We start from the raw sequence: 13,163 nt of genomic DNA on the forward strand, positions 1-13,163 counted from the left end.
ATTCATACATTTATAAATAGTATATACACAACAGTTTGAAATATTGAATTGGATTTATTTTCTGCTGCACTGTAGACTTCTTTCCATGATATCTCTTCCCCAAGCTCCAATGCACTCCCTCAGTTTTCAAGCATTAATGTAGCTGTCAGTTTGAATTTCAGTCTTGAATAATGTCTGTTGACATAATTTCATAGTGCTGACTTCAGTTGTTTGGGACTACTGTTTTGAACTACACAAAAATATCTTTGTCTACATTTGGTAAAGCAGTTTAATATATTTATCAGCCAATAAGGCAAACTAATTGTCTTTAATATATTTTAACATTATTTTTTGTATTACTAATAATAAGATATTAGTGTAAAAGATATCCTAGCATAGTAATTTAATTGCTTACTTATTGTTTAAAATAATTGATCATATTTTGATTTGAATAGATTTTTCTAGTGTAATAAAGGTTTGACATCAAAATAACCCATGATAAGAATGTAGTTTATTTATTATTCACAATGCAAATATAAAAATACAACAATTCTATTAAACATACAATATATGAGTGTTGTTAAGCATATACAATGTTATTGTTCTTTGTTCACTAATTATCTTGAATTTTAATAACAATAGGGAAACTGAGAGTAACAGAAAATATGACTTTTCAAAATAGCAATCTACATTAGATTTTCAAATTACTGAAGAGTATAGGATGTATCTTTCCTATGCAAAAACAAAGCAAAACAATACAAAACACTACATTCAAAACAGCATAAAAAATCCAAAAATAAGGCTCACAGCTTTTTAGCTGTTTCCTTTAAAAGAATTACTGGGTCATAATCTTTAAGAAAAATATTTACGTAAGTCATTATCAGTCATAATTAGAGTGTCATACAATTCGGAGTGAACCTGCTAAGTAGAAATCTCTAGAAGTCCAGGTGCTTCTTGCCTATGGCCATTGCACTACATCCTGAGCTCAGCAATTTGGTGGGTTCTGCCAGATCCTGTTTGCTTGTGCGGCTCACTGTGTCTGACAAGTCTGGAGGCAAATGCAATTGCTATGGCAGGGGATTTTGGAAGGTGAAGCGGGGGGCGGGGGGGGGGGAGGAGAAAAGAGAGAAGAGAAAGCAAAATTGTAATTAATTTGTTCATAGATAATGCAAATTTCAACAGCTATTCCTTGACAAGAATAGTCATTACAATATCACAAACACCTATTAAGATGTTTTTTTCAGATATTATTGTCTTGTATGTTTCATATATTCCTCTACATAATATTGTGTTTTTGAAATCAGATGCAACTTTTCTCATGAGTACTTTGAGAGTCCAAATACAAGTTCCAGAAAACAAGGGGGAGTTTTACAGTGAAAGCCTTAGTATGTCTACTAAGAAGCAAGAACTATTATGTCCAATGGCACTTACTCCCAGAAAATGTGTTTAGAAATGAAGTATTAGATATAGTACAAACTATACTGCATCTACACTGCAGAAATAATCTAGTTTGACACGACTTTAACTGCTATGTCTCAATGCTTTGGAATCCTGGGATTTGTAGTTTGTTGTTGCATCAGAGCTCTCTGACAGTTAAGGCTATATATTTCACAGAACTACAAATGCTAGAATTCCATAACATTAATCCATGTCAGTTAGAGTGGTGTCAAACTGGATTATTTCTGTAGTGCTGCTGCATCCCTAGTGTTAAATGGGGCTTATTTTCTAATAATTTGTAGAGGAGTGTGGATTACAGTTTAAATCCTACACCCACATTCCTGAGAATAAGATCCACTGAACAGAACTGTTCTGAGAAGACATGTATTGGGTTCCACTGCTTGGACCTGTTTGTTCAGAAAGTATCTCTGCCCCTACACCATACAATAACAAATTGTTTCAAAACCAGCAATTTTTGCTGAAGAAAAAATCCACAGTTGGGTGAGTAAAAGCCTTTTGCATAAACCAAAGCAGTTCTTTGATAAAACCTCAGATTTCCTGAATTTATATGTGTACCAGAGGCTTAGCCTCCCACCTTTCTTTGAGTAACAATATTAAAAATATCCCTACATCAATAATATAAAAATGAATATACACAGTGGAATCCAAACTTTCTATCAACCAGTTCTATATGGTCAAAATGATATGGACTCATGTGTCTTGATGTGACAAGCCACTTGGAAAATTTAGGGGACTTTCAAAGAGAAATCATGATTTGACTTATTGGCAAATTACTTAAGGGAAAGCATTAATGCCCACAATACCTCTTTGAATGAGAGTAACAGCATATATTATGCACAAAAATAAATTATGAATATTAAATAAAATAGCCAAGAACTATTGAAGAACTCTTCAGAGAGACCACCGTATTTATTACATTTTAGCTAAAACTGAAACTATTTTGTTTTTTCTCTTCTATAGGGCTAGCCTACAGAGCTTTCCATTATCAAGGGAAAAGCAGATGGGTGGCAAGGAGTGACCTCTGGTCGCTCCAGTAGCGATTGGCCTCTCTGTTTCGGGCAACAGTAAGTTAAAGTTTTAAATTCCTGTTTGAAACAGATAATATTAATAATCTCCATTGCATTCCTATCAGGATGAATTGGGCTAAAAGTATTTAGATAGTTTGGAACCCAAAATCATTCATTGAAGTAGTACTGGCACATGCTTCTACTAACACTTCTTGGGCTGCAACTCTGCAGTGAATGTTTGCAATCTGAGGCCCTTAAGGTTGTCATGTAGTATTTCAAGCCACTCTAACATCTCCAGGTCTATAGTGGGATGTGGCTTGATGTCTGATGAAACCATTTACCCATTTGTAGATTGTTGCTTTCTATTTTTCTCCCATGAAGGGCTACAGCTACACTGATAACCCTACTATTATGCATTTATTTAGCACCAAGAGTGCTTTGGGCTCTGAGCAGGAATGAAACAGCCTATGCTTAAAAGACCACATCAGCAACAGAAAAACAAAATGGTTGCTAGAGAGCTTATGGATTTGACATGTGGAGGGATGAACAGGACAGAAAGAGCCATAAAGATACAGGAAGAAAAGAAAAGAGACTGCAAGAGTATTCCAGGTTTTATTAAAGAAAATAATCCCAAGAACTGTCTTCAAAACAGGGAAGGAAGGAAAGTGTGAAAAAGCGGAAAGCTATTCTCTAGTGTGGCAAAAGACATGAAGACTGGCATGGGAAGGAGCTGAGAAGAAAGGAGGAAAGGGCATAATCAAATGCTAATATGTCTAAAAGCATGAAAACCAGGATTTCATACACTGTGCAGAGAAAGTGGATATTAAGTCTCTAGCATTCTAGCTTTATGACAAGAATCCAATGAAGGTGAATAGTGGGAGTAAGTGGGAGATACAGCACATATAAATGGAAATACTTCCTCACACGACATATAATTAAATATGAAATCTTCTTCTACAGAGGCCGGATCGGTGCTGCAGCATGTGGGTGCTGTGGCGTCGATCTGGGGCTAGGGGCGGCACCTGCCTATCTGTAGAGTCCCTTAGAATCAGAAAAAGAAGGACTGAAGATAGAAGGAAGCAACATTAACAACCTAAGATATGCAGATGGCACCATAATATTAGCAGAAGACATTCAGGAATTGGAACAGGAAGGTCAAAGATGAAAGTGAAAATGCTGAACATAAAGAAAACAAAAGTAATGACAGCAAAAGAAATACACACATTCATTCTAGACAATGAGGAAGTTAAAGAATTCCCATATCTTTCATGAAAGATTTCCCAGAATGGCAGCTGCAGTCAAGAAATAAGAAGAAGACTAGGAATGGGAAGGGCAGCTATGAAAGAACTAGAAAAGATACTGAAGAGCAAAGACATACAACTGAGCACTAAAGTCAGAATTGTTCAGGCCGTTGTATTCCCAATTACCATGTTTGGAAGTGAGAGCTGGATAGTGAAGGAAGCAGACAGAAGGAAAATCAACTAATCTGAAATGTGGTGCTGGAGAAGAGTACTTAGGATACTATGGACAACCAAGAAGACAAACAAATGGGTTTTTGAACAGATCAGACCAGGGCTCTCCTTGGAAGCAAAGATGATAAAGTTGAGACTATCGTACTTTGGTCACATAATGGGAAGGCACGGATCACTAGAAAAAACAATAATGCTAGGAAAGGTAGAGGGTAGAAGAAAGAGAGGAAGACTAAAAACCAGATGTATAGACTCAAACAGGGGGGTTGTGGGCATGGGCTTGAAGAATCTGGGCAGGGCAGTGGAGGATAGGGATTCTTGTAGATGTCTCATACACAGGGTCGCCATGAGTCAGAACCAAATCAAGGGCAGCTAACAACAACAAATAAGGTTGATGGCATGATGGAAAGGACCTTCTCTTCATGGTCTCATACTTGTGGAAGTTAGGGGCTCTTCAGACCAGCTATTAAGGCTGGCCTAGGGGCAGAGTTGGGATGTTGCATCTGCATGACGCATGCCCCAACTCCGCCTCCCAGGGCGCAGTGATGCCGCATGCCAGTCCACATGGTGTGTGGCATCATGGTGCTCCTCCAGCGCTGTGTCAATATGACGCAGTGCCAAAGGAGTGCTGTATAGCCGCAGCACTGCGGCTATCACGCCCTGGGAAGGCCAGATAGGGGCCGTGGCTTGTGGTTGCCATGGCCCTGATCTGGCTAGGAAAGGGGCGGCATCACACCAAAACAAACAAACAAACAAACAAACAAACAAACAAACAAACATCTTCATTTATATACTGCTTCATACTGAACTAACATTGTCTAAGCGGTTTACAACTGTAAGCTAATTGCCCCCAACCATCTGGGTACTCATTTTAGTGATCTCGGAAGGATGCAAGCCTGAGTTGAGCTTGAGTCCTTTTGCTGGTACTGAATTTGCAACTTTATGGTTTTGAGTGAGTAGCTGCAGTACAGGCAGTACAGGCCACTGCACCACCAGGGCTCCTCCATCCCTTAGGGGCTGCTTGTACAGTCCCTTAGTTCCAGATGAAATAGAATAATAGATTCATAAAGTTGGAAGAGACCTGAAGGGCCATCCCAATCCCATTCTGCCACGCAGGAATACACAACCAAAACATTACCAACAGATGGCTATCCAGTCTCTGTTTAAAAAGCTCCAATGAAGGAGACTCCACCACTTTCCAAGGCAGTGTTTTCCACTGTCAAACCATCAGGGCATTTTTCTTAATGTTCATTATGGAATCTCTTTTCTGTACCTTGAATCCATTCTTCCGTTTTCTAGCCTCTGAAGCAGCAGAAAACAAGCTTTTCCAGCCAAAATCTACCCAGCTCCCTAAGCCGCTCCTCACAGGACATGGTTTCCAGATCTTATACATTTTGGTTGCTCTCTTCTGACACATTCCAGCTTGTCAATATTGCTTTTGAATTGTGGTGCTCAGAACTGAACACAATATTCCAGGTGTCTGACCAAAGAAGAATAGTGTGATACTATTAATTCTCTCAATCTAGACACTATACGTCTATTGATGCAGTCCAGAATCTCATTGGCTTTTTCAGCTGCTGCATCACACTGTGGACTCATGCTCAGCTTGTGGTTTACTAAGGAACTTTGACCAATAAGCTGGCTTACCTCTTCTGGCTTCAATTCTGGATCCAGGATGCCCCTGGATTTTATCATAGTTAAATTGCCACCAATCTACACGGAATGCTGCTACCTTGGGATGCCACCTTGGTCAACCTACACTTTTTTGAAGTTGGGGAGCTTTCAACTTAAAAAATTGCCTGGCTGAGCAAGGCTTTGACCCAGGATGCATCTGGGCGGTGGCATCCTGTATAGATCAGTGGTAATTTAGCTATGATAACATCCAGAGGCATCTCAGATTCAGAATTGAAGCCAGAAGAGGTAAGCCAACTTATTGGCCAAAGTGAAAAGCTCCTAAGACTACTAAATTCTTTCACATGTACTGTTGTTAAAGCCCTAAACATGGCAAGCCTTTAAACAGTTTTAGCTGCCTTCTCATCAGTGAGGATTTTATTAGGATAATATATAATATGGGGTTGTGGCAATTTACTATTTTTACTGGGCTAATTTTTATGTATGATCTACTGTTCTTGTTATTTATTAATTCTGTTATGCAGTGTTACAGTTTCAAATTTATTATGAATTTTATATTGCATATTTATACAACAGGGGTATGTGGAAGTGTTTGATATTAAAAGACAGAATACAAATAAGCAAACAGATAAAGGGAAAGAGCAATAGAAAGGATTTGGAAGAGGCACTCTGAATATTTTGAAAGAAGATATGACTGATGGAAGAAATATGATCAAGAAGTTTACATTATCTCAGGCAGAAGACCATAGTGTGGGTGAATAAGATATGACGGAAAAGGACTGGCTAAGTTGCTAGGATATGATGACATTTTAACTTCATATATTTTATCATGTTAACAAAATAATCAGACAAGAAGTAGATGGACAATCTTACCATATATAATTAAACTACATCTCAGCTGTTAGTGACACCTACCAACTGGGGAATTTACAACTTTTGTTTTTATCATCTCTAGAGCCTTTATCAGTACCACCATCATCAGGAGACTGTTCAGTTGTCTGAATGACTATCCAGTCACCCCAAGAGATAGTACACAGTGAAGTTTTGTGTGTGCTGCTTGATGGAAAGGTTGATGAACAACAATGGGAAAACAGCAGCAAAGGCAGGGTTGGGGAGCTTTTTTCTGTCAAAAGCTGGTTTCCCTCAGGAGTAATCTGTTTTGAGATGCATGCTGATGGCAGCTGGTGATGGTGATGAAGCCAAATAGGCATACAGCCACCCTCTTTTTATTTTCTGCAATCCTTCTCCTCCTCCTCCCCCTCCTCTTCTCTTTTTCTCTCTGCTTCTTTCCCTTTCTCATTCTTCTTCCTGACACAGCATGTTGCTTGAGAAGGGACAGATTGCCGAGGTTTGAACTGGCCACATTCAGAGGACCTCTTGTTAGTCCTCCATCATTCCATTCATTTTGGCTCTTCCTCATATTTACTACCCCCACCCTTCATTTCTTCATAAAACTAGGCTTAATTGTCTACCATAATCTAAGATTTGGGGAATGGAATTTTTCAACATTATCACTCCAAATCCTTCTTTACAAGTTACCACTATGTTTTGGAACGGTATGGCCAACTGTGCAGGGGTCAGTTTTTTCACCCACAGACCACACTATCACATTTGGGCTTACTGGAAGTGACATCACATTACTTCCAGCCTTCAGTTTGGCAGGATTTTTAGCACATAAACCCTGTTATATATTTCTGTAGGTTTCTAGGTTCTGAGGTGGTTGGGTGGGAGATCCAAATTCTTTACAAATTAACACTGCCTTTTAAAATGAGGTACACAGGTGTGCAGCTAAACTAAAGGTGAAAACCATCACCTGAAATTAAACACAACAACTGTAAAATGAGGTGGTGGTGGTGGTGGTGGTAGTCACCAATGAAGCATCAGGGGCCACAAGTGTGGGGTTCAGAAGCCACATGCACTTCCTCCCCAGCAGTCATATTATTGTGCTACTAGTGTGCAAAGGGATCTTGTAGCACTTTTGATACTGAAAAAAATAAGCTGTGTTACTATATATTCTTGGTCACTTAAGAGTGACAGAGCCTGCTGTCAGGTAAAATGTGTGTATGTGTATATGAGTAAGTGTACATCTATCTTCAGTGCTGTTGATGCTTTTTTCCCCTTCTCCCTCCCTCTTTCCCACCCACCCACCCACCTACACACACAAGCTATTTGTAGGAATGGCTTTACAAATACAGATATTTTTAGAAGGAAGCAAGATTAAGACTAATTCAGATGCTCCCGTGTGATCATTTGCCAACACAGGGGTGCAGCTGACCTTGTATTTTAATAAGTTTGTATAGAAGTATCAGTTGAATGTAATGATACCTCCGTGTAGAACATGACTACTGCAATTTATCGAATTGTGGCAGCTTTAAATGTAGTCATCATGGTAATGCAAACTGTAGTATCTAGTTCTATAGCCACACATGGAGATACCAGTATTAAGCATCTAAGATGAACCAAAGGTTTTCAATGCACATTATACTAAACAGGTATTTTGTGGCTGTATGACTTAGCAGAACTCATGGAAGAAATCCAGCAAAGAGGATAATTTTGAAATCATTTTGCGCCATGACACAATTCTGACAAAATTTCCCATCTCTGAAGATGTGACATGGCTGAACATTGCAGCACCGGATACATGAACTAACTTTACCTCTACAATCCTGATGTTGATCAATGTGGTGGTTATATTTTTTTAAAAAATGATCATGACAATATATAACATTTATTTTGTTAAACTACATGTTTAAACAAGGGTGTGTCATTTGGCAGGAAATACCAAGCAAGGGGAATTCAGAAACATGAATCTACAATATGCATTTGAAAATAGAAGACCATTAGAAAGGGATTAGAAGTCCACTAGAAAGAGATAAGCTGGCAGCCTGAGATGAATCAGCACAGAGGGAGAAGCAAAACCAAAGAAGAAAGCTTGCCACTGTTTCTCTTGTGGTGGACTTGTGCCTCTCTGTTAGACATCTATTCTGATCCCCACAAAAGCCTTTACGTATACCGGGCCAGGTGCTGGGTAACTAACTATATTTACCACCTGTCTATTTCTTATAGCAGGCTGTCTCTGACAGTGTCCCTGCTGGTGACAGGGCTGCTGCCAAAGAGGGCAACACCAAAGGTGGTCACTCCTTTGGAGCGCTGCTTCAGTGATGGCATGAGGGCAAGAGCTAGTCTCCTTGTTTGGGAGTGAGGTGCTTGTCCACTTGTTAGCAGCAAGTAAAATTAGGTGGGCAGGAAGTCTATTGTGTTTCCCTCACCAAATGCTCTGTCCTATAGTGTGCTGGGTTTGAATGTTATATATGAAAAGGAAATCTGTTGGTGTACCACATACCCCCTCCCCCCTCTCAACAGTCACTCTTCCTGGGCTGTCTGACTTGGTCTTCCTGGTGATGATGAAGTTCCTTCCATCTTGTTGTGATGGAGGATTTCACAATTTGTGCTGAGACCACATTAACAAGAATGGCTAAAGATTTCATGTCCTCCATGACAACCATGAGACTGCCCCAGGCAGACCATATTTACAACCTAGGTTTCTGTGCTGGATGAGATGATGGTAATTTGGATGTGGATCAACTTTCTAGAATTCTGATGCCATGGACAGATTGTCCATGGGGTTTAGACTCAACTCAGTGGAGGGTCTCACTGCAACTTTAAAGATGAATTCCTGCAGGACAGGCAACTCAGCCTTTTTCTTTCTTTTCTTTTTTTGGACAAAAATGGCAAACTTGGAGAATATGAAATGGTTGCGGGCCATAAACATAGTCTTTGGGGTTGCATATGATCTCCAGACTGCATTTTACCTACCCCTTCTCTAGATTACAAAGTAGCAAAATGTCACCCATGGGCTTCATGTCTCTACCAACTAGGCCCCACAGATCTCACTCAAGATCCCAATTTTTTAGTTCCTTAAATGAGAAACTGTGCCTCCTGGAGCCATGCATTTCTAAATATAGTATTACCTCTGTTTTCCCCTTTCATCTCTAAAGCTATATCAGTGAACACACAAAGACAAAAGAAAAGAAATAACCTCACATTAAAAAAAAACTAGTCCAGAACACAAACTATTTTGATAGTCACACCCCCAAAATTCCCCAGCAGTATAAGAATAGGTGGGAGAGATGCCACAAGAAGCCACAAAAATTTGACAGGAACCACTTTGTTGTGCCCAAATCAAATTCTGGTGGAATTGGTGGACATGGTTCCCTGAAAGGTGGTGTTTCAGGCAACTTTCTGGAATATGTGTTTTTTATTAATAGATATAAAAAGGTTGTTTCTGCAAAATCATTGCCATTTAATCTTGCAGGACTGGCAAAGTCTTGTGCTGGTGATATAACTTAAATAAATCAATTAAATAAATATGTTGGCGAGCATGACTATCCAGAAAGTTGGCATTCCAGGCCATTATTTTTGTGTGTGTGTGAATACAGATGTTTTGCCTGGTATTGATACAAGAAGGTGTATTGCTGTGGAATTTTTGTGGCTTCTTGCATTACTCCCACTTAGTCTTGTGCAACTGGTTAATTCAGTGGATGTGACATCTGGAATAGAAATGCTTTGCGCAGAATTCTTATGGTTTGTTACATCTCTTCCACCTGTTCTTTGACTGGCGAATTTGGTGGGCATGGCACCTCTGCTTCCACTTCAGACAGCAGGACAGCTTGGGCCAGGGCCATCAGTGATTGATGATTTCACAGAAACGTGTTAATGCTCAGATTATTATAAGTTCAGTCATTTTTCCAATAACAGACTAACACAACTTAATCAATCACAAGTTTCAAAGCACCCAGTTCAGCTCACAAGAAGCCTGGGAAAAATAAAACATAACCTACATATTTCTGGAGACCAAGTAACGACTGTTATCTTTTAGTACTGTTTAGTGGTGGCTCTCCAAGGAAAAAAATAAAACATTCACCTTTTCCTCTTTGCAGAGACTGAGGGCGCATCCCCCCTATAGAAATATCCAGTTTGCCACCACTTTAACTGGCATGACTAAATGCTATCGAATTCTGGGAACTGTAGATTTGTGAAATTTAACCTCTGTTAGAAAGCTCTGGTGCTACAACAAAATATAATTTCCAGAATTCCATAGCACTGGGCCATGGCAGTTAACGCGGTGTCAAACTGTATTATTTCTGCAGTGCAGATGAAGCCTAAGATTTCCTCCTGCCACTGCAATTTTACTCCAAGGCAGTAAGAGTCTGGTTTCACCCAAGGCTATGAGGGTGCTTTTTTTTTTTTTTTTTGGGGGGGGGGGGGGAGACCATCTCCACTTCCAGAAGGGCTAGAAGCTTAACCCTTTAAAAAAGAAAGCCTAAAATCTTGAACAGCTAACTGTCCAAATGGGTCCTGGGGTTAAAATACCTAGAATCAGGCTAAAATACAGTTAACTGAGTCTTATGGCAACCCTATTTAGTAGACTGCTCTCTGATAAAAAGCAAAAATGTTCTCTCTGATCTTAATCTCAGCAATATAATTGTTTCCTATAAAATTTGTTCCACAGTACAGAATTTGTTGATTTTATTCATTATGCTATCTGCCTGCTAATTAAATAATGTATCAGCGTATTGGATGGTTTTACCCAGGACATACTAGAATCAACACACTTAAAACGTTTTGAAGCCTACTTTTTCCTGAACATCTATTCCACATAGGGTACAATAAGACATAGGGCCTTAGGACTGGAGCATGGCTTTGGTGCAGCTTCTGGCCTCTTAGAACGCATGTGTCATTTAAACATCACACTTCCAAGATGGCCCAAAGCAGTTTTATTTTGGCCTGTCTGTTCAGGCCCATACTTACATATAATCTAAAATTCACGACTCTGAATGCTGTCTTGATTGATCAAAGAAACTATACATTCTACAACACAGATGTGATGTTTATAAAGTAAATAAATTTTATTAATAAATACAACATCAATAAAATATAATCCATTGCACGTAGCTCATATATTTTGAACACTAATCAAAGCATTCCCAGTGGATCTGATATGAAGCATATGTGAGAGTTTGTGAAAGGTTAATTTCAATGTATGCAGTGCCCTACAATTTCAAAGGGTGCCAATGACCTACCATTAAAGTCTATGGAAATATTTTCATTGGTTTTGCTGGGTGTCTGACTTCATCTTCTTTCACAGAACTTTAATATCTATAGAACTGTGACTATGGACAGAACTATATTCTGATTTAGTTTATAGCAGTGTTATTTTTAAGTCACATCTGTCCCAATGGGATGGGTCTACCCAAAGGCCATTACATCAGTTATCATACTACCAGTACCAGTACTATGAGCCCATAGAGTTTTGCCACTGGGATGCCCGAGGGCAATATGAAAAAAAAAACCACGGGTTGTCACATTATCCCATTATAGTGATTTTCATATTTCACCTTGTATACTCACAGCCTAATTCATTTTTATGGTGGGGGGGATTTGTTTGGTTTCTATGGGCTTAATTGCATTACCATGCTGTAGTCCTATGACTCATAGGATCATGTCCATATGTATTTCAGAACTGTAAACACAGCACCATTAGTGCACATCCATATTTAATCATACAAAGGATGACAATAGAAGGAAAGGAAGAAAGAGGAGAGAGCTTATATTCCCGAGACTCAAAGACATAGCCATGGTACTGTAGTTTGGGGGATCAGTGTGCAGAGATCTTGTAGCACTTTTGAGTTTCAAAGGTACTACAAGATCCCTTTGCACACTGATGCCTGAGATTGGCACACAGTTTGCAAACCATGATTATAGGACATCTGAGTTGTACCAGCACTGAGGTACTATTCTATTCAGAAATAAGAAATGAATTCTATAACTATCAAAACATCAGTTACTCTGTAATCAAGTTTTAGGTATATTGCTTTTAAACAAATAAATTTAAAGTATGTAGTGCAATACGACCACTTCTCATTAGGATTAAGCTGAAAACAAACCTATTCTGTGTCTTTGTAGCTCATTTCAAACAGGTACCATATTTTGAAAGGAAAGAAAGGAATAAAGGAGAGTTGTCAAGAAAGTAGGCCATGTCCACCATGAGAAAAGAACTTTTAAAAACCATCCACCTGATACAGAGCTTGGGATAAAATCTAATACAGACTTTTTTTTGGAGAAAGTGCTATTAAATTCAGTTGCATTTACTTCTGGGTAAAACAAATCATAGAATCATTGAATCATAGAGTTGGATAAGACCACAAGGACCATCCAGTCCAACCCTCTGCTATGCAGGAACTCCCAATCAAAGCATCCCCAACAGATGGCCATCCAGCCTCTGTTTAAAGACCTCCAGGGAAGGAGACTCCACTACACTCCAAGGGAGTTTGTGCAAGATCAGACAGAGTCTCTTCTCTATTCAAAAAGCTAGGTGCACAATAACAGGAGGGCTTTGCCACAACATGTGTTGACATTTATACTGGGAAGGAGGATTTTATAATTCTTTATTTTTAAATATTTTACTGTAGGAACAGAAAAAATTAAAAAGCAAAGCTATGGCGGACTTTTATCTCAATATTTGGAACATGAATAAAATTTCTTAGAGGTACCACTACAACTGTGGTAAATACACATTAAGGAAGGATGGAAGATCTAACTCCCCCGTTCCATTAGA

At 39.1% G+C, this 13,163-nt stretch overlaps 1 protein-coding gene across 2 annotated transcripts in view; it reads right to left on the minus strand.

Moving 5' to 3' along the window:
• Positions 1-750: 750 nt before the first annotated feature.
• Positions 751-13,163, minus strand: part of ELP4 (elongator acetyltransferase complex subunit 4) — a 221,588-nt gene continuing 209,175 nt past the window's right edge. For both annotated transcript variants that reach the window (XM_089521299.1, XM_089521298.1), the window contains one exon: positions 751-1,046. In XM_089521299.1, the coding sequence (XP_089377425.1) occupies positions 915-1,046 (132 nt within the window). In that variant the 3' untranslated portion in view covers positions 751-914. The remainder of the gene's footprint in view (positions 1,047-13,163) is intronic.

This window comes from Sceloporus occidentalis, unplaced genomic scaffold, assembly GCF_023333645.1.
Source record: "Sceloporus occidentalis isolate IW3139 unplaced genomic scaffold, rSceOcc1.0.p SCAF_4, whole genome shotgun sequence".
Lineage (NCBI taxonomy): Eukaryota > Metazoa > Chordata > Lepidosauria > Squamata > Phrynosomatidae > Sceloporus > Sceloporus occidentalis.